The 22,661-nt window shown below is 43.4% G+C and overlaps 1 protein-coding gene across 5 annotated transcripts in view; it reads left to right on the plus strand.

Annotated features, from left to right (window-relative positions):
• pot1 (protection of telomeres 1 homolog) overlaps positions 1 to 17,878 on the plus strand; it is a 49,720-nt gene extending 31,842 nt beyond the window's left edge. For 3 of the 5 annotated variants that reach the window (XM_071405523.1, XM_071405524.1, XM_071405526.1), the window contains 10 exons: positions 10,477 to 10,661; positions 10,771 to 10,850; positions 10,991 to 11,017; positions 13,071 to 13,227; positions 13,803 to 14,008; positions 14,860 to 14,995; positions 15,105 to 15,187; positions 16,444 to 16,538; positions 16,700 to 16,805; positions 17,491 to 17,878. In XM_071405523.1, coding sequence (XP_071261624.1) covers positions 10,477 to 10,661; positions 10,771 to 10,850; positions 10,991 to 11,017; positions 13,071 to 13,227; positions 13,803 to 14,008; positions 14,860 to 14,995; positions 15,105 to 15,187; positions 16,444 to 16,538; positions 16,700 to 16,805; positions 17,491 to 17,636 — 1,221 coding nt within the window. In that variant the 3' untranslated portion in view covers positions 17,637 to 17,878. The remainder of the gene's footprint in view (positions 1 to 10,476; positions 10,662 to 10,770; positions 10,851 to 10,990; positions 11,018 to 13,070; positions 13,228 to 13,802; positions 14,009 to 14,859; positions 14,996 to 15,104; positions 15,188 to 16,443; positions 16,539 to 16,699; positions 16,806 to 17,490) is intronic. The other 2 variants (XR_011675510.1, XM_071405527.1) reach the window with 2 other exon arrangements.
• The last annotated feature ends 4,783 nt before the right edge of the window (positions 17,879 to 22,661 follow it).

The raw sequence follows: 22,661 nt of genomic DNA on the forward strand, positions 1-22,661 counted from the left end.
CACACACACACACACTCGCCACTGCTAAAACAGCAGGGTGCTTTCAGTTGCGGTCTGGATACCACATTCTGTTCTCCACACACTCAAACAGATATATGACTACACAGTGAGACAACATGGGACCTGTAGCTTTCAATGGCGCTGTTAACACACACTCTTATTGACCCCTACGCATTCATCATAGAGCACACAACTGATATGTCATCACTCTACTTCTTATGCATTGTAGACCATACGTGTCAACCACTTTTCAACATTTACCGTACATTGAGTTATGCATGCAGGGGACTGGCAGATCTTTTGTGCTTTGTCTGAAGTGCAGGACAGATTGGATCCCCAGCTTCACTAATTTGCTGGTAAGGGTCCAATGACATTGACCACAAAGTCATGATACTGTGGGATCATGCAAATCCAGCTGTATCTTTCTACGTCTTTAGACCAGAAGGGGAAAATGCCGTGTCAGACCCAAAAATGACATGGTATTATCCGGCATGGTCTGTTACACTCTCTCTTCTCTTTCTCTCTCTCTTTTTCTCTCCCTCTTACTGCACTTGTTCCATCCCTTTGCATCTGTTTCCTCTTTTCTAACATTCCCTTTGTCCCTTTCCATCTATCCCTCTGTCATTTCTTAAGTTTTCTCCCGAATCTCCCTTCATTTAACTTTATCGAGGCTGTATCACAACCGGCCGTGATTGGGAATCCCATAGGGCGGCGCACAATTGGCCCAGCGTCGTCCGGGTTTGGCCGAAGTAGGCCGTCATTGTAAATAAGAATTTGTTCCTAACTGACTTGCCAAGTTAAAGAAAAAAATGTAAAAATTAAAAAAATCTATGTTTGTCATCTCATGTCCCTTTCTCTCTTTCTCAGCACAAACTCTCACAGATGTTAACACAAACACTGTACTAATGCTCAGCTCTGCATCTCCCAATTTCCCTTTCTGCTGAAACCGCAACTGTCTTGGTACAATTCCTCCACATCCAAACCTAGATATACAGTTGAAGTCGGAAGTCATTAAAATTAGTTTTTCAACCACTCCACAAATTTCTTGCTAACAAACTATAGTTTTGGCAAGTCGGTTAGGACATCTACTTTGTGCATGACACAAGTCATTTTTCCAACAATTGTTTACAGACAGATAATTTCACTTATAATTCACTGTATCACAATTCCAGTGTGTCCGAAGTTTACATTAAGTTGACTGTGCCTTTAAACAGCTTGGGAAATTCCAGAAAATGATGTCATGGCTTTCGAAGCTTCTGAAAGGCTAATTGACATAATTTGAGTCAATTGGAGGTGTACCTGTGGATGTATTTCAAGGCCTACCTTCAAACTCAGTGCCTCTTTGCTTGACATCATGGGAAAATCAAAAGAAATCAGCCAAGACTTCAGAAAGAAATTTGTAGACCTTCACAAGTCTGGTTTCATCCTTTGGAGTAATTTCCAAATGCCTGAAGGTACCACGTTCATCTGTACAAACAATAATACGTAAGTATAAACACCATGGGACCACGCAGCCGTCATACCGCTCAGGAAGGAGATGCGTTCTGTCTCCTAGAGATTAACTTACTTTGGTGCGAAAAGTGCAAATCAATCCAGGAACAACAGCAAAGGACTATGTGAAGATGCTGGAGGAAACAGGTACAAAAGTATCTATATCCACAGTAAAACAAGTCCTATATCGACATAACCTGAAAGACCGCTCAGCAAGAAGGAAGCCACTGCTCCAAAACTGCCATAAAAAAGCCAGACTACGGTTTGCAACTGCACATGGGGACAAATATCATACTTTTTGGAGAAATGTCCTCTGGTCTGATGGAGAAAAAAAATAGAACTGTTTGGCCATAATGACCATCGTTATGTTTGGAGGGAAAAGGGGGAGGCTTGCAAGCCGAAGAACACCATCCCAACCGTGAAGCACGGGTGGCAGCATCACAATGAACCTTCCAGGTACAACCCCAAATCCGTAAACACAGGCACCCTCATAGATATCATCCTAACCAACTTGCCCTCCAAATACACCTCTGCTGTCTTCAACCAAGATCTCAGCGATCACTGCCTCATTGCCTGCATCCGTAATGGGTCTGCGGTCAAACAACCATCCCTTATCAGTGTCAAACGCTCCCTAAAACACTTCAGCGAGCAGGCCTTTCTAATCGACCTGGCCCGGGTATCCTGGAAGGATATTGACCTCATCCCGTCAGTAGAGGATGCCTGGTTATTTTTTTAAAGTGCCTTCCTCACCATCTTAAATAAGCATGACCCATTCAAAAAATGTAGAACCAGGAACATATATAGCCCTTGGTTCACTCCAGACCTGAATGCCCGACCAGCACAAAAACATCCTGTGGCGTACTGCATTAGCATCGAATAGCCCCTGTGATATGCAACGTTTCAGGTTAGTTAGGAACCAATATACACAGGCAGTTAGGAAAGCTAAGGCTAGCTTTTTCAAACAGAACTTTGCATCCTGTAGCATAAACTCAAAGTTCTGGGACACTAAAGTCCATGGAGAATAAGAGCACCTCCTCCCAGCTGCACACTTCACTGAGGCTAGGAAACACTGTCACCACTAATAAATCCACTATAATTGAGAACCTCAATAAGCATTTTCTACGGCAGGCCATGCTTTCCACCTGGCTACCCTTACCCCGGTCAACAGCCCTGCACCCCCCACAGCAACTCACCCAAGCCTCCCCCATTTCTCCTTCACCCAAATCCAGATAGCTGATGTTCTGAAAGAGCTGCAAAATCTGGACCCCCCCCCTACAAATCAGCCGGGCTAGACAATCTGGACCCTCTCTTTCTAAAATGATCTGCCAAAATTGTTGCAACCCCTATTACTAGCCTGTTCAACATCTTTCATATCGTCTGAGATTCCCAAAGATTGGAAAGCTGCCGCGGTCATCCCTCTCTTCAAAGGGGGTGACACTCTAGACCCAAACTGCTACAGACCTATATCTATCCTACCCTGCCTTTCTAAGGTCTTCGAAAGCCAAGTTAACAAACAATTACCGACCATTTCGAATCCCACCATACCTTCTCCGCTATGCAATCTGGTTTCAGGCTGGTCATGGGTGTACATCAGCCATGCTCAAGGTCCTAAACGATATCAAAACCACCATCGATAAGAGACAGTACTGTGCAGCCGTATTCATCGACCTAGCCAAGGCTTTCGACTCTGTCAATCACCACATTCTTATCGGCAGACTCAACAGCCTTGGTTTCTCAAATGACTGCCTCACCTGGTTCACCAACTACTTCTCAGACCAAGTTCAGTGTGTCAAATCGGAGGGCCTGTTGTCCGGACCTCTGGCAGTCTCTATAGGGGTGCCACAGGGTTCAATTCTCGAGCCGACTCTCTTCTCTGTATACATCAATGATGTCGCTCTTGCTGCTGGTGATTCTCTGATCCACCTCTACGCAGATGACACCATTCTGTATACTTCTGGCCCTTCTTTGGACACTGTGTTAACTAACCTCCAGACGAGCTTCAATGCCATACAACTCTCCTTCTGTGGCCTCCAACTGCTCTTAAATGCAAGTAAAACTAAATGCATGCTCTTCAACCGATCTCTGCCCGCACCTGCCCACCCGTCCAGCATCACTACTCTGGATCATTCTGACTTAGAATATGTGGACAACTACAAATACCTAGGTGTCTGGTTAGACTGTAAACTCTCCTTCCAGACTCACATTAAGCATCTCCAATCCAAAATTAAATCTGGAATTGGTTTCCTATTTCGCAAAAAAGCATCCTTCAGTCATGCTGCCAAACATACCCTCGTAAAACTGACCATCCTACCGATCCTCGACTTTGGCGATGTCATTTACAAAATAGCCTCCAACACTCTACTCAACAAACTGGATGCAGTCTATCACAGTGCCATCCTTTTTGTCACCAAAGCCTCATACTACCCACCACTGCGACCTGTGCGCTCTCGTTGGCTGACCCTCGCTTCATACTCGTCGCCAAACCCACTGGCTCCAGGTCATCTACAAGTCTTTGCTAGGTAAAGCCCCACCTTATCTCAGCTAAATGGTCACCATTGCAGCACTAACCCACCCGTAGCACGCACTCCAGCAGGTATATTTCACAGGTATATTTCACTATATTTCACACATCCCCAAAGCCAATTCCTCCTTTGGCCGCCTTTCCTTCCACTTCTCTGCTGCCAATGACTGGAACGAACTGCAAAAATCACTGAAGCTGGAGACTCATGTCTCCCTCACTAACTTTAAGCACCAGCTGTCAGAGCAGCTCACAGATCACTGCTCCTGTACATAGCCCATCTATAAATAGCCCATCCAACTACCTCATCCCCATACTGTATTTATTTATTTATCTTGCTCCTTTGCACCCCAGTATCTCTACTTGCACATTCATCTTTTGCATATCTATCACTCCAGTGTTTAACTGCTATATTGTAATTACTTTGCCGCCATGGCCTATTTATTGCCTTACCTACCTTATCTTACCTCATTTGCACACACTGTATATAGACTTTTTCTACTGTATTATTGACTGTATGTTTGTTTATTCCATGTGTAACTCTATGTTGGTGTTTGTGTCGCACTGCTTTGCTTTATCTTGGCCAGGTCGCAGTTGTAAATGAGAACTTGTTGTCAACTAGCCTACCTGGTTAAATAAAGGTGAAATAAAAATAAATCAAATAAAAAAATGTTGTGGGGGTGCTTTGCTTCAGGAGGGACTGGTGCACTTCACAAAATAGATGGTCTCATGAGGAAGGAAAATTATGTGGATATATTGAAGCAACATCTCAAGACATCAGTCTTGAAGTTAAGACTTGGTCACAAATGGATCTTCCAAATGGACAATGACCCCAAGCATACTTCCAAAGTTGTGGCAAAATGGCTTAAGGACAACAAAGTCAAGGTATCGGAGTGGCCATCACAAAGCCCTGACTTTGTGGGCAGAACTGAAAAAGCGTGTGCGAGCAAGGAGGCCTACAAACCTGACTGTTACACTAGCTCTGTTAGGAGGAATGGGCCAAAATTCACCCAACTTATTGTGGGAAGCTTGTGGAAGGCTACCTGAAACTTTTTACCCAAGTTAAACTATTTAAAGGCAATGCTACGAAATACTAATTGAGTGTATGTAAACTTCTGACCCACTGGGAATGTGATGAAAGAAATAAAAGCTGAAAGAAATAATTCTCTATTATTTTGACATTTCACATTCTTAAAAAAAAGTGGTGATCCTAACTGACCAAAGACAGGGAACTTTTACTAGGATTAAATGTGTTAAGGTGCATGTAAACTTCCGACTTCAACTGTGTGTGTGTGTATATATATATATATATATGTATGTGTGTGTGTGTGTATATACAGTGGGGAGAACAAGTATTTGATACACTGCCGATTTTGCAGGTTTTCCTACTTACAACGCATGTAGAGGTCTGTAATTTTTATCATAGGTACACTTCAACTGTGAGAGACGGAATCTAAAACAAAAATCCAGAAAATCACATTGTATAATTTTTAAGTAATTAATTTGCATTTTATTGCATGACATAAGTATTTGATACATCAGAAAAGCAGATCTTAATATTTGGTACAGAAACCTCTGTTTGCAAATACACAGATCAAACGTTTCCTGTAGTTCTTGACCAGGTTTGCACACACTGCAGCAGGGATTTTGGCCCACTCCTCCATACAGACCTTCTCCAGATCCTTCAGGTTTCGGGGCTGTCGCTGGGCAATACGGACTTTCAGCTCCCTCCAAAGATTTTCTATTGGGTTCAGGTCTGGAGACTGGCTAGGCCACTCCAGGACCTTGAGATGTTTCTTACGGAGCCCCTCCTTAGTTGCCCTGGCTGTGTGTTTCGGGTTGTTGTCATGCTGGAAGACCCAGCCACGACCCATCTTCAATGTTCTTACTGAGGGAAGGAGGTTGTTGGCCAAGATCTCGCGATACATGGCCCAATCCATCCTCCCCTCAATACGGTGCAGTCGTCCTGTCCCCTTTGCAGAAAAGCATCCCCAAAGAATGATGTTTCCACCTCCATGCTTCACGGTTGGGATGGTGTTCTTGGGGTTGTACTCATCCTTCTTCTTCCTCCAAACACGGCGAGTGGAGTTTAGACCAAAAAGCTCTATTTTTGTCTCATCAGACCACATGACCTTCTCCCATTCCTCCTCTGGATCATCCAGATGGTCATTGGCAAACTTCAGACGGGCCTGGACATGCGCTGGCTTGAGCAGGGGGTCCTTGCGTGCACTGCAGGATTTTAATCCATGACGGCGTAGTGTGTTACTAATGGTTTTCTTTGAGACTGTGGTCCCAGCTCTCTTCAGGTCATTGACCAGGTCCTGCCGTGTAGTTCTGGGCTGATCCCTCACCTTCCTCATGATCATTGATGCCCCACGAGGTGAGATCTTGCATGGAGCCCCAGACCGAGGGTGATTGACCGTCATCTTGAACTTCTTCCATTTTCTAATAATTGCGCCAACAGTTGTTGCCTTCTCACCAAGCTGCTTGCCTATTGTCCTGTAGCCCATCCCAGCCTTGTGCAGGTCTACAATTTTATCCCTGATGTCCTTACACAGCTCTCTGGTCTTGGCCATTGTGGAGAGGTTGGCGTCTGTTTGATTGAGTGTGTGGACAGGTGTCTTTTATACAGGTAACGAGTTCAAACAGGTGCAGTTAATACAGGTAATGAGTGGAGAACAGGAGGGCTTCTTAAAGAAAAACTAACAGGTCTGTGAGAGCCGGAATTCTTACTGGTTGGTAGGTGATCAAATACTTATGTCATGCAATAAAATGCAAATTAATTACTTAAAAATTATACAATGTGATTTTCTGGATTTTTGTTTTAGATTCCGTCTCTCACAGTTGAAGTGTACCTATGATAAAAATTACAGACCTCTACATGCTTTGTAAGTAGGAAAACTTGCAAAATCGGCAGTGTATCAAATACTTGTTCTCCCCACTGTATATATATATATATATATATATATATTTTTTTTTTAAATATATATCTATATATACATTTTTGGGGGTGTGTAATTTATAGATACTTTTGGATTCAGCTTATTCTAAAGAAACTGGAAAGGTGTTGGTTATGTTCATTTGCTATTAGTCAGAAAATAGGCAGAGTAGAGTCCCCTAATAGCTAGTGACCTTCCACGTGTACGTACAGACACGTACACATATAGAGGACAACCTATGGTGATTATTTACAGCTGACCCTGCACTTACTGGATGCAGTTTCCCCTCCCCCACACCCCCTTGCCCTTGCTTCCTGTTTGTTGAACACAGTGTATGATGGTGAAAATGAGATTAACGCTGTGGTTGAAAGTCTCCTCTTAAAGTACAGAAGTGTCAGACGCCATTTCTCCTCATGCTTTAAAAAGCAATTGCGCATGGCGAGAGCATTCTGAGAAAGAATAACGTTCACACTTCTGCTTCATTACTCCGCTCGCTCCCTTTGCCTGCGAAAACATGATCTGCCATGCTCGCCTTCTGTGAGAAGGCATTTTTAACCCAATGCCATTTTTAGAGTTCTTTTAAGGGGGAAAAAATGACAAATTGGGAGCGCTGCTTTGCATAGGTCTGTGTTCGTATAAATAGCCCCATTTGTAAGTGAACCCTGGTGTCTGGACAAAGAGAGGTCGCGGTGTCATTGAAGCACCTGGATTCCAGATTTCTATCATTGCTGTTTTGTGAAGGGTCCTTAATCATTGTTGGGATGAGGGGTTTGAGGCTTATTGACATCCTCATTAGAATTGCAATGTGTGTTTTGCAACTCAAAACTGGACCTAGTTCCATTGGTCTGCTCCCAGAATGCAACTCTCCTAGTAGTTGTATCATTTCTTGACTCAGGTTGTCTCAAGTTGAGGATTTCAGTCCCATTCTCACACCGGTGTTTTACCTCACCCTGGGTTTCTGAGATTGCATTAAAGCGTGGCAGTTACGTGACTGGGTGCGTGGACAACTTTGAACATGTGGCCTGCTCTACAGTGGTAATAAACTGCCGCCTCTATGTAAATGTCCCACCACTTTAGCCTTCATGGACCGTGCATGTTGACCAGAGAGAGTACTTTCTGTCTGTGGATAGTTAGGCCCATCCCCCATACCTGTACCACTGTGACCTCTTGGCTAGCCACACATCTTATCATCTGTTACTCATGAAGCGCAAGAGAAATACAAGAGCGAGACAGGGCACCTGTGCTGTCTGAACACACTTGTGCTTCCATAACTTACCTCCTCAGACAACCAGTGGCTGAACTCCGTGTGTGTGTAGGCACGTATATTCAAACCCGGGTCTCCTGTGTTCCACGAGACGGTGTTAGGCTGCTGAGCTAAAGCCTAGGCATTAGTTCAGGGAGTCTACACAAGTCTTCAGGTCACACACAAGGTTACTTGTCACATGAGCGTGGTCTGAAACCACCATGGCAGCTCTTGTTAAAAAAAAGTAATTTCAATGCACTGTTTCCTCATTTGTTTTAATCTTGTATCTTAGGGAACACTTTGACTTTGTTTACCTTCCAGAAAAGTGTTAACAAAATGGCTGCCAAGAGCCCCAAACATTCTACTTTAATCGAGGTGCTTAATCTCAATGAGCCACACTTATTGTGCTACTCCCCTTCCCCTCTCCTGTGAGTCTCCCCACTCCCCACACACAACCCCTGAATCCTGTAACTGAGTAATGTCGGCTCTCTTTCTAGCTTCTGGTTCTAGTTTCCTTCTATTATAAAAAGACTGGTGTGAAATTAGTTTTTTTTTTTTTTTCTCTGCCAGGCGACTAAAGTTTGGTCCGGTTTATTGAGCCTGACTCGTTAAGAAACTGTAAAGCCGAAAGCAATCTTCTGAATTTGGAGAATCCTTTACTGAGCCATCATTGCGTCACTCGGAGAATGAGACACTGTTAGTCGGTGGGCTCATGACGTTTGGTCACACAGACGCACTTGAACATGTATTTTTGGGCGATGACTGTTAAGCGGATAGAAAACGTCACCCTAATGCGTCAACAAAATATATCAGGAACCAGAGCTGTCACTGGCTGAAAGAGAGCCACCATCGCTTGGCTCAGTAGGTGTTCTCATTATAACCACACCTGGCTACTTTGGGCAGAGGATGGTAGATTTAATAGCTGTAGCAAGGCAGGAACAGCTTTGGGGTTAGCAGCAATGCTTGGCTTGGCTGGCTTTGAACCAGAAGCATGCAGCATCACCCCCGTTTCTCTAAAGTCTCACTGTCCTCCTGTGTTCTCTCACCTGTCTCTGAGCATTAATCATTTACTCTGCGGCTCTAACACCTGTTTCTATCTTTGGCATTTAAACACAAACAAAACTGTGGCCAACTCACAGAACTCTCAAATACTAAACATTGAACACCCCAATGTTGTTGATCTTTTCATTTTTTTTAATACTTAGGATATTGTGACAATGTTTCTGTGAAATGTCTTCAATGTGCCGGAATTTTTGATGCTCCCCCCCAGAACCATTATCAACCCCCTGTGCTCCAGTCAGCCCTGACTGATGGAATCTTCACAACTGAGTGTTGCTCCAGAAAGGAAGGTTTTGGGAGACCATCAGGCAAACCTTGCTTGCCTCTGTCTGCACATAAGGGAATGTCTTTGGGCTGTACATTTTGCAGTTGAGGATAAAGAATGAATTGGACCATTTTCTTCTGCTGTTAGCTTTTTTCACCCTGTGGAGGATACTTCTAAGAATTGTATCTCACAATTCCATAAATGTTCTTTGGAATGCCTGCTTTGTGCAGTCGCTTTACAAAAAAACTAAACAAGAACATGTTAAGGAAATGTATGCCGTCTTTTAAACATGGCCAGTGTTACTAGATAGGTACACGATACTAGCCCATGTTGTGACCGGAAGCTGAACAAAGCCCCTGATGAGCAGTAGAGCTAAACGGTGCTCCCCTACTACTCTACTACCCTGTACTCATGTGCTCTCACAGATAGAGCATGAGAGGTGAAGTCAGGTTCCTGTCACCCTGAAGCTGATCGTGGCCGTAAAGCTCATCTGTTAAAAAACATTCAGTTTAGCTGATTTGTGTACCCTTGATGAGATATACTTGTTAAAAATACTTAAACCTGATTTGTCTCGGTATCACGGGAATGGTTTAGATTTGGTACCATACCGCCCTCTTCTGGCTGCAAGTGTCAAATTAAACTGATACATCCTTCTACTTGTTATTCAGCAACAGTGAAATGATTCAATGACCACTATGGGGAGTAGTATGATGTCTGGTGCTGATTTCCTTCTGATGCGAAGACTGCAACTACATAAACATTTTTTTACAATCGGCATTGCAAAAATGATAACATATGGATGACTCAAATCCAAGGATCGTGAAACAGTGACTCACCTCATCAATTTCCAATATGCAGGTGCTATTTTGAACCAAAGCATTCAACATACTTCATTAGTTGAGAGGGGCTGGAGTGATACATACGTTTCTAACATGTCTTTGACCCCTCCTCCTCCTTCTAGCCCGGGTCATACCTTCGGATATACAACCTACACGCAGTTCCTGGGGCTAGTCGGTTGCCAAGCAATGACTCTGGCCAGTCTGATCAGACGGGACACCTGGGTTTCCACCTGCATGGGGGCACCTCATACGGCAGGGGATTACGCGTGCTGCCTGAAGACAGCCCAGATATACTGGACCTCAAAAGGTAAGAGGGGGCTGTCTGCCAATTTGTGTTGTCACCTCATAAGGCCTAAATGATAGGACACTTTCGCTTGAACTGACAATCTTTTAAGTTTATTTTCTCATTGTTTCAGGATCTTGGAGACGTTCTCAGAGTCTGACATAAATGACTCATCCATGTTTGAAGTCTGGAGTACACCACCAGAGTCTTTTGGTATGTTGACATTTTTCACTTTGATGCGTACATGTACAATACCTCGTTTTCCTGTTAATATTGGTTAAGTCATAATGGCTTGGAAGGCTGTGGTTTGGAGGAAACATATGGCACCACATAAGTTTCTGCTGTCATTTTAGGTACTGCTCCAGATGAAATTGCTACAGGTATGAAATGAGAAGTATGGAGCTATTTTGTTACACTTGTGGGCAAATTATAAGCATATATAATTGTAAAATATTAGGATGTGAGCAGAAAAACAAAGGGTTGAATCACATCTCAAGACACAAAATCACTTCCCAGTCTAGGTGTAATTCACACCCCCAGCCAGTACAAAATCACTTCCCAGTCTAGGTGTAATTCACACCCTCAGCCAGTACAAAATCACTTCCCAGTCTAGGTGTAATTCACATCCTCAGCCAGTACAAAATCACTTCCCAGTCTAGGCATAATTCACACCCCCTGCCAGTACAAAATCACTTCCCAGTCTAGGCATAATTCACACCCCCTGCCAGTACAAAATCACTTCCCAGTCTAGGTGTAATTCACATCCTCAAGCCAGTACAAAATCACTTCCCAGTCTAGGTGTAATTCACATCCTCAAGCCAGTACAAAATCACTTCCCAGTCTAGGTGTAATTCACATCCTCAAGCCAGTACAAAATCACTTCCCAGTCTAGGTGTAATTCACACCCCCAGCCAGTACAAAATCACTTCCCAGTCTAGGTGTAATTCACATCCTCAAGCCAGTACAAAATCACTTCCCAGTCTAGGTGTAATTCACATCCTCAGCCAGTACAAAATCACTTCCCAGTCTAGGTGTAATTCACATCCTCAAGCCAGTACAAAATCACTTCCCAGTCTAGGTGTAATTCACATCCTCAGCCAGTACAAAATCACTTCCCAGTCTAGGTGTAATTCACATCCTCAAGCCAGTACAAAATCACTTCCCAGTCTAGGTGTAATTCACACCCTCAGCCAGTACAAAATCACTTCCCAGTCTAGGTGTAATTCACACCCCCAGCCAGTACAAAATCACTTCCCAGTCTAGGTGTAATTCACACCCCCTGCCAGTACAAAATCACTTCCCAGTCTAGGCATAATTCACACACCCAGCCAGTACAAAATCACTTCCCAGTCTAGGTGTAATTCACACACCCAGCCAGTACAAAATCACTTCCCAGTCTAGGTGTAATTCACATCCTCAGCCAGTACAAAATCACTTCCCAGTCTAGGTGTAATTCACATCCTCAAGCCAGTACAAAATCACTTCCCAGTCTAGGTGTAATTCACACACCCAGCCAGTACAAAACCACTTCCCAGTCTAGGTGTAATTCACATCCTCAGCCAGTACAAAATCACTTCCCAGTCTAGGTGTAATTCACACCCCCAGCCAGTACAAAATCACTTCCCAGTCTAGGTGTAATTCACATCCTCAAGCCAGTACAAAATCACTTCCCAGTCTAGGTGTAATTCACATCCTCAAGCCAGTACAAAACCACTTCCCAGTCTAGGTGTAATTCACATCCTCAAGCCAGTACAATGGAAACTGGGTTTCAGACTACTCCACTACTAATGTACATCCACATCTGTGATAGAAGTCTATGTCTTTGATTTGTTGTAGTCCTGTCTGACACTAGCTAGCCGATTGTAACGGGCTAATGTGCTGCTCCATTAGCCGTTACAGGCTAGATACTGTTCGGCATAGCACCGAGAATTTTCGGGCCAACCTTAACTTTGACGATATTATCTTCGTTCTCGATTCGCCCAAATATATATCTCCGAAAATGTCTGTGTCCAGTTGTAAGTCGTTCGTTTGAATTTAGAAAATGCTCTGTTATTAAATTAAATCATTTGTTTTGCTCCATGACTTGATCCAACACAGTGAGAGAAGATTTGAAATAAAGATGGTGGCGTACACATTGTTGGATTACTTCATAGAGCAAAACATTCATTTGTTTTAATAATGGAGCAATTTCTACATTCAAACGAACCAGCTGCGACTGGACATGGGCAATTTAGAAGATGCATGTTAGAGTGAATCGAGAACTAAGATAGTATCACCAAGTTAAGGTTGGTGGAAAATTCTCTGCTACGCCAAACAGTACCTATCCCGTAACGGCTAATGGAGAATCACATTGTAACGGGCTAATGGAGAATCACATTAGCCCGTTACAATCTGCCAGCTACTCTGACACTTGTTGTATGTGTGTTGGTGTAGAGAGGACGTGTGACCACACTGTGGAACAGGTGAGTCTGGCTGAAGTGAAGAGCAGAGGCCCCCCTCAGGTGTTCCACGTTCAGGCTCAGCTCAAGTCTTACCAGCCTCAGAGACTCTACCAGTCCCTGAAACTCTTCTGTCACAAGTGTAAAACCATGTGAGTTACTGCTATACACTGACAACCAAACACAAACACTTTTTTATTTATTTTATTTTACCGTTATTTTACCAGGTAAGTTGACTGAGAACACGTTCTCATTTGCAGCAACGACCTGGGGAATAGTTACAGGGGAGAGGAGGGGGATGAATGAGCCAATTGTAAACTCAAGACACAACATTCACTTGATTGTATTAGCTACATAGCTCCAATTGTGAGATCATAGGTTATCCATGCTTCTTCATATACATACTCGCACATGTCTCTCTCAATCCATTGGGACCCCCAGGGTGTGCCCAATTATCTAGTCCAGCACTAACACACCTGATTCAACTAATCACCAAGCCCTTGATTAGTTGAAGGTGTGTGCACTCTTTGGGTGTCAATCAGGAATGGTCCTTGCTATCTGGGATCCTTGTGACATCCTTACCCCATTTGAAGTTAACGTTTAAACATTTTTAAATGTTGAGGACAAGGTTAGGGTTTAGGGTAGGGACGTCCCAAGGATTCCGGACAGCACTAATCAGTCAGGAATAGATTGAGAAACGATTGAAAAACTGCCCTGTACCTTTCAGACGGGACGTCCCTGATGATGTCACAGTGGGGGGCTTGTTCTCAGAGGCCCAGAAGGACGTTGGACCTTGTAATAATGGGTACTGGACTCTGGTTCTGCCTCTCCCCAGAGAGCCTCCTTCTGAATCCCCCAGCCGGACCTTGACCCTTCTGATGTCAAGCCAGCTAATGGGAAAGGGCAAGGCAAAGGAGCTGATCTTCCTGAAGGGTGAGAACCACACAACTGCCTTGTTACTATGGAGACACGGAGTGTTATCTGCATCTCTCTTCCTCTCATGGCCACAACCGTACAGACTTGAAACCTAGTAAAGAAACGCTATATAAATGCAATCTATTTCTACTGAAACACAGTGATGCATGTCTCTTTTAGTGATGCATTTCACGTTAACCTTCTAAAACCTACGCTATGAATCAAATCAAATTTTATTTGTCACATACACATGGTTTTGCAGATGTTAATGCGAGTGTAGCAAAATGCTTGTGCTTCTAGTTCCGACAATGCAGTAATAACCAACGAGTAATCTAACCTAACAATTTCACAACAGCTATCTTATACACACAAGTGTAAAGGGATGAAGAATATGTACATAAAGATATATGAATGAGTGATGGTACAGAACGTCATAGACAAGATGCAGTAGATGGTATCGAGTACAGTATATACATATGAGATGCGTAATGTAGGGTATGTAAACATTAAGTGGCATTGTTTAAAGTGGCTAGTGATACATTTTTTACATGTATGGCAGCAGCCACTCAATGTTAGTGGTGGCTGTTTAACAGTCCGATGGCCTTGAGATAGAAGCTGTTTTTCAGTCTCTCGGTCCCTGCTTTGATGCACCTGTACTGACCTCGCCTTCTGGATGATAGCGGGGTGAACAGGCAGTGGCTCGGGTGGTTGTTGTCCTTGATGATCTTTATGGCCTTCCTGTGACATCGGGTGGTGTAGGTGTCCTGGAGGGCAGGTAGTTTGCCCCCGGTGATGCGTATGACAGTTTGATTCTATGTTTTACGCCAAAGGCTAAACTGTTATCCATTATTTTGTCTGCTTTCCCGTAGGGGCTACCTTGGAGGAGACGTGTCGGATAGCATCCGCATACAGTAACATTGTCCCAGTGACATCACCACAAGGAACCATGACCCCGCTGGATCTCTCGGCTCCCTTCCTCTTCCGGGGCACTAAAAGATACTATGGGTCTGTAACTATCTTGAAAGTGACTGTCTTAGCCACATCTGACACAGGCCACTTTTTGTCCATCAGTACACTAAAATGTGATGTGGGTTTTTATGCCTTTGTTTTTCAGATGCAAACAGTGCTCCCAACTAAAAGTGGGAGAGTCATTGGGAGAAGGAGTAGAGGTTTGGGATGAGAAAAGTGTGGCAGACGGTATGCCGATCTCTTTCTCACTGTGTACACCTTTTAGGTGGTGGAGATTTAGTGTGGACCTGACCCCATCGTCATTTCTCCCTATTCACCCCTTGATCACATTAACCTCTTACCTGGGTCGTGTTCACAGGCAAAACCTCAGCAAAACATTTTGCAGTGGTAGGAAGATCTTGTTAGACCATTACGTTCCATGTTTACTGAACACGACACAGGTTATCAGTCAGAGGAATCATCTTAGTAATGGAAATGGCAATGAAGATGTAGTTGTTGTTTATGTGCTTCTGTAAGTTGTTCCTAAGTGTATGTTTGTATTTGGTGGGGGGGTTTTAAAAGGGAAAAAATCAGATTTAAAGGAAATTGTAATGAAATTGCAGTTAGCAATAAAAGTACAAGTTTAAGGGCTTGAGTGGCTTGAACACCTGTGACCTGGTCTTTGTGGAACATGAGCTACAATAAACAGAGACAGGTCTCTCACGGTGACCTTTGTGACCTGGTCTTTGTGGAACATGAGCTACAATAAACAAGAGACAGGTCTCTCACGGTGACCTTTGTGACCTGGGTTTATGTTCTTGCTGTTTTTTGTTATGTATCTGCTTCCTCTTCAGCTTTCGTGGATATTCTGGCTCGGCTGGGTCTTCCATTTCACTGCTCTGTTGTGTCTGTGACGTCTCGGTTTGTTAATGCTATGGTCGCAGCATCCGTTTTGATCATGTTAGGATTACCTTCATCCCTCTCTTCGCTTTTAAATGTACTGGCTATTCTTGACCTTCTCTCTGCCCCAGGCCCTCAGCTAGGGGAGGCTGGTGGGAGGAGCTATAGGAGGAAGGGCTCATTGTAATTGCTGGAATGGAATGAATAGAACGGAGTCAGACATGGTTTCCATATGTTTGTTGTGTTTGATTCCATTTATTCCATTCGTCTTTACAATGAGTCCTCCTATAGCTCCTCCCACCAGCCTCTTCTGGTTGGACTGTATTGTCTTCTCTCTCCCTCTTGTTACTAGGCTCCTCCCCCTTTCCTGAACCCTCAGTTGTTTTGATCTTATGTCTCCTCTCCACCGGCACTTTTAATGTTACATCTGCTGTGTTTCTTTACTCGACCAATCCTCAGTTTTATGTTCTGGCTTCCCTCCTGATTCAGCAGCACCTTAGGTTGTAAAGTTACGCCAAGCGTCCGCTCCTGCCTCTGCTCAGGTCTCTCTCTTAAATCATGTGGTTTTAATGTTATGGCTCTCTCGGCTCTCTTCCCTCGCCCAGCTCTCGGGGTGCAGCTGCTGCAGTATGGCCTACTGATGAAGCTTGAGCTGCAGGATGGCACCGGCTCCCTGGAGGCCCTGCTCTGGAGAGATGCAGTACGTGAGGGGATGGGTGCCAGTCCATATGAAGAGACAAGACAGACACAACACATTGAAATACTTTTCAACTTGGTGCCCATAGGTCTGCGTGTGTATTTGGGCTCTATGTGTGTTGTATTCTTGTTGTCTAACTGGTAACGCCATTAACCCTATGGCAGGAATCCTTCTTCCACGTGTCAGCTGAGGACACAGCAGCTGACCAGGAGGCACAAGACAGGGTCCAGGAAACCATGGACAGACTCTGCCCACCAGGGAGTAGCACAGGTAATCATATATTATAATAATAATATGCCATTTAGCAGACGCTTTTATCCAACCGACTTAGTCATGCATGCATACTTTTACATATGGGTAGTCTGGGAATTGAACCCACTACCCTGGCGTTGAAAGCGCCATGCTCTACCAACTGAGCTACAGTGACTCATTGGCCCTGTCCAGAAACATCCCTTATTATTTAGGCTTTGCTGCAGGCTGCTTCCAGCACTGTCCACGGATGTATCACTATCACATAAATAGACCTGTGAAGTGAGAATGTTTTTGTCAATATTTCAAGGGCAGAGTTTTTAACCCCACATCAACAGTGGGTTCTAATGAAGCATTGACAAACAGCGCGTAGAGGTTTCCCATTAGTGAGCAATGAGGCTGGATGAGCTTCCAGGCAGATGGCCCCTCAGAGCGTGAATGCACTGCAGCAACGGAGCAAGTGACTGGACAGCAATTAGTATTCACATGTCCTCCTGAGCAGACGAGGCTAAAATATGTATTTAAGGATGTCAATTTGGTGTATGTGCGGCATGTTTGTGTGGTGTATTTATGTTTTGTGTGGTGTATTTATGTTTTGTGTGGTGTATTTATGTTTTGTGTGGTGTATTCATGTTTTGTGTGGTGTATTTATGTTTTGTGTGGTGTATTCATGTCTTGTCTGTGCCCTTTCCCTTCCTGTGCCCAGCGGAGAGGCCCTGGATGGACCTGTGTCTCAGTGCCTACACAGTGGAGGAGAACGGCCAGAGACGGGCCTGCTACCAGATCTGCCACACTGATACCAGAGGCACTAACCCACATACACACCCTTACGCCGCACCTAGTGACACATAGCACTCAACCAACCAGAATATCATGTATATGCCAAATAATAATTTGTGAATATTGTATACAGTTGTGTACCTCCAAATTAATAAAACAAATTATATTGGCTGAAATGTATCTGGCTTTGAGTGTCTCTGACCATTTCCTTTGTCTTATTTCCTCCTTTGTACCAACATTTTATATGTTTTGTACTTTATTGACAGTATGTGTAAACTCTGTTTTCCCCTTAGAAATAAATTATGTGAAAATGATTTGTGTTGTCAATTTGAATTTAACCATGTCATTTTTATTGTCTACATCCCTCAAACTCAACTCTGTACCTTGAAGCCAGTTCCACTGCATTAGAGTTCCCCTCTAATCAGGGACTGGTTTAGACCTGAGACCAGGTGTGTGTGCAATTAATTATCAGGTAGAACAGAAAACCAGCAGGCTCCGGACCTCATAGGGTAAGAGTTGAATACTCTACATCGGCTATTCCCAAACTGGGGGTACACGGAGTACCGTCGGAGGTGCGCCAAATAAAAATGTGATTCACATTTTCAAACAGTCCATTTAGATTTTCCAACGGGGCTATACAATTTAGTGATGTTTTTTTCAGCGAAATAATAAGACAATGTCAAATAATTAACATCCAATCACATTAACCGTTACTCTCTCACGGGAATTCCACTAACGGTCCATATGTAGCCAAACGTAGCTGCTTCTCATTCCGTTTGCTCGAAAATGGATAAATGGTTAAAAAAAGTAAGGTCTGCGTCCATTAAGACACATACCAGCTCTACTGGTAGTACTGCTACTGCCAGCAGTCCTACGCCTACACCTGTCTGACACAAGTTGTTCTGCTTCCACGAGCACATCCAATGCTAGCATCAGTAAATCTACATTTGTTGCTAGTCCAGCTAGCATGGATACTAACAGTTGTGAATCTGATGCAGCCGAGGGCTACTGCCCCCTTACCCAGGAAAGCACCGAACAACCGACAGGGCCGTTGGACCATTGAAGAGGGGCAAATATGATGAGAACTACATTGATTTGGGGTTCACTTACAGTTGAAGTCGAAAGTTTACATACACCTTAGCCAAATACATTTAAACTCAGTTTCACAATTCCTGACATTTAATCCTAGTAAAATTTCAGTCTTAGGTCAGTTAGGATCACCACTTTATTTTAAGAATGTGAAATGTCAGAATAATAGTAGAGAGAATGATTTATTTCAGCTTTTATTTCTTTCATCACATTGGGTCAGAAGTTTACATACACTCAATTTGTATTTGGTAGCATTGCCTTTAAATTGTTTAACTTGGGTCAAATGTTTCGGGTAGCCTTCCACAAGCTTCCCACAATAAGTTGGTTGAATTTTGGCCCATTCCTCCTGACAGAGCTGGTGTAACTGAGTCAGGTTTGTAGGCCTCCTTGCTCACACATGCTTTTTCAGTTCTGCCCGCACATTTTCTATAGGATTGAGGTCAGGGCTTTGTGATGGCCACTCCCAATATCTTGACTTTGTTGTCCTTAAGCCATTTTGCCACAACTTTGGAAGTATACTTGGGGTCATTGTCCATTTGGAAGACCCATTTGTGACCAAGCTTTAACTTCCTGACTAATGTCTTGAGCTGTTGCTTCAGTATATCCACATAATTTTCCTTCCTCATGAGGCCATCTATTTTGTGAAGTGCACCAGTCCCTCCTGCAGCAAAGCACCCCCACAACATGACGCTACTACCCCCGTGCTTCACGGTTGGGATGGTGTTCTTTGGCTTGCAAGCCTCCCCCTTTTTCCTGCAATCATGACGATGGTCATTATGGCCAAATAGTTATATTTTTGTTTCATCAGACCAGAGGACATTTCTCCAAAAAGTACGATCTTTGTCCCCATGTGCAGTTGCAAACCGTAGTCTGGCTTTTTTATGGCAGTTTTGGAGCAGTGGCTTCTTCCTTGTTGAGCGTCCTTTCAGGTTATGTTGATACAGGACTCATTTTACTGTGGATATAGATACTTTTGTACCTGTTTCCTCCAGCATCTTCACAAGGTCCTTTGCTGTTGTTCTGGGATTGATTTGCACTTTTCGCACCAAAGTACGTTCATCTCTAGGAAACAAAACGCGTCTCCTTCCTGGGCGGTATGACTGCTGCGTGGTCCCATGGTGTTTATACTTGCATACTATTGTTTGTACAGAACGTGGTACCTTCAGGCATTTGGAAATTGCTCCCAAGGTTGAACCAGACTTGTGGAGGTCAACAAAAAAACATTCTGAGGTCTTGGCTGATTTCTTTTGATTTTCCCATGATGTCAAGCAAAGAAGCACTGAGTTTGAAGGTAGGCCATGAAACACATCCACAGATACACCTCCAATTGACTCAAATTATGTCAATTAACCTATCAGAAGCTTCTAAAGCCGTGACATCTTTTTCTGGAATTTTCCAAGCTGTTTAAATGCACAGTCAACTTAGTGTATGTAAACTTCTGACCCAAAGGAATTGTGATACAGTGAAATGATCTGTCTGTAAATAATTGTTGGAAAAATGACTTGTGTCATGCACAAAGTAGATGTCCTAACTGACTTGCCAAAACTATAGTTTGTTAACAAGAAATTTGTGGAGTGGTTGAAAAATGAGTTTTAATGACTACAACCTAATTGCATGTAAACTTCCGACTTCAACTGTACATTGGGAGTAGTGCCTTTCCTCAGCCACAGTGTGTTATATGTGCAAAAGTATTATCTCACAACTCGTTGAAACCTTCACTCTTGCGTAGACATTTAGAAACGAAACATGCCAATTTGAAAAATAAGTGAGAATTAAGATGACTTTTGAGGAGTAAGACAGGTAAAAAAGCTGAGATACCATTAATAAGAAGGGGCTAGTAGCGTCTTATATGGTGAGCTACCGAGTGGCTAGGACAGGCAATCCCCATACTATTGTAGAGGACTTAATTCTTCCTGCTGCCGCAGATATGGCTGGGACAATGCTGGGGGAAAATGCCAAAAAAACTTTGCAGACAATGCCTTCATCAAACAACACTGTTTCACGACGCATCAGTGACATGGCAGGAGTTGTTTTGAAACAATTACTGCTTTGCATAGAAGTAACGCATATAATTCACTGACATCTGGATGAGTCAGCAGATGTGGTGGGCCTGGCACAGCTCCTGGTATCTGTCCGTTACATTTATGGGGGGTCAATTAAGGAAGACATCCTCTTCTGGAAACCAGGACAACAGGAGAGGATATTTTTAAGGTACTGGACAGCTTTGTGACATCAAATCGACTTTGGTGGTCAAGATTTGTTGGTATCTGTACTGATGGCACAAAAGCCATGACAAATAATTAAGGGAAACAGGGAGACATAGTGGAGGGGTAACGCGCATGCAAGCAGTTGCTCCCAACGCCACTTGGGTACACTGCAGCATCCCTCGAGAGGCTCTTGCTGCCAAGGGAATGCCTGACAGCTTGAAAGACGTTTTGGGTCATGTTTTTTCTCGCCTGTATGATCTGAATCTAGGATTACAGGGACTCCACAAATATATTCATTGTGCAGGATGAAATTTAGGCTATGATTAAGACGTTGTGGCTCTTCTTTGTCTGCATTAACAAGGACAACAACATGTCTTTCCATTGTTGTATGATTTTTTGTGTGCAAATCAACTCAAGTTTACAGACAATGTCAAATGTGATATAGCGAAGCACCTGAGTGAGCAGAATCTTTCCTGAAACGGACGACACAAACAACTGGATTCGTTGTCCCTTTCATGCCCTGCCTCAGTCCACTTACCGATATCTGAACAAGAGAGCCTCATCACAATTGCAACAAATGGTTCTGTGAAAATTTTATTTAATCAGAAGCCACTGCCAGATTTCTGGATAGGGCTGCGTTCAGAGTATCCTGCCTTGGCAAGCTGTTAAGACACAGATTCCCTTTGCAACCACATACCTATGTGAGAGTGGATTCTCGGCCCTCACTAGCACAAAAAAAAAAAATACAGGCACCGACTGTGTGTGGAAAATTATATTAGACTGCGACTCTCTCCAATACAACCCAACATTGCAGAGTTATGTGCATCCTTTCTAGCACACCATTCTCATTAACCTGTGGTGAGTTATTCCCAATTTTTTATGAACAAATAAGGTTTTATATGTAAAATGGCTAAATAAAGAGCAAAATTATTGATTATTATTTGCGCTCTGGTCCTATAAGATCTCTTTGTCAATTCCCACGAGCAGGGTTGTGACACAAACTCACACTCATTCTTATGTTTAATAAATGTATTGTAAAGTGTGTGTGGCAGGATGATTACAATGATGCCAAAAAACATTTGAGAGTGTGCTGACCCTGGTGCTAGAGGGGGTACACAGCTGGAGGTTGAATGTTTGAAGGGGTACGGGACTATAAAAAGTTTGGGAACCACTGCTCTACATCATATCACACTATTTCTTCTGTAGCCTTTATAGGGACAGATTTGAAGGTTTGCATCTGCTTAATTGCAGCAAAAAGAATATATTACGTTTTTAATTGGATATCATTACAGTAGGCACTTTCAACCCAGGGCCGCCGCAGGGTGGAATGATGTCATGTCAAAACCATAGAATTACTATTTCTGTGCTCAATGCCTACTGATAGTTCTTAATTATCTTCGAATTTCACTGGCACCTGATGGGTTCTAAAAGCACATTCGTATCACTCTCAATGGAGTTCATCTGTGGGTGATCGATTGTTTTATGATGGGCTTCATGGCCCGAGGTAATGTGGCTGAAATGGATATAGTTCACTGGGAACTAGTAGTGACGTTCTATTGTCCATGTAGCTCTAGGGCTCCATCGGGTGGTGTATCAGTGAAATGTGTTATGAACGCTATGGAGCCCCTATGCAGGTATGCAGGTTTTGGTTTCTAATGTATTACTTGATCATGTTTGATTATTAGGCTAATGATGTTAGTGGCCAGTCTTGTTGTTCTTGGAATTTTGGTAAAAAAATTCTCCAACTTCTGCTTTGGCCACAAATACAAGTATAGCACAGGGTCAACAACATTATTTACGT

Source organism: Salvelinus alpinus, chromosome 6 (genome assembly GCF_045679555.1).
Source record: "Salvelinus alpinus chromosome 6, SLU_Salpinus.1, whole genome shotgun sequence".
NCBI lineage: Eukaryota > Metazoa > Chordata > Actinopteri > Salmoniformes > Salmonidae > Salvelinus > Salvelinus alpinus.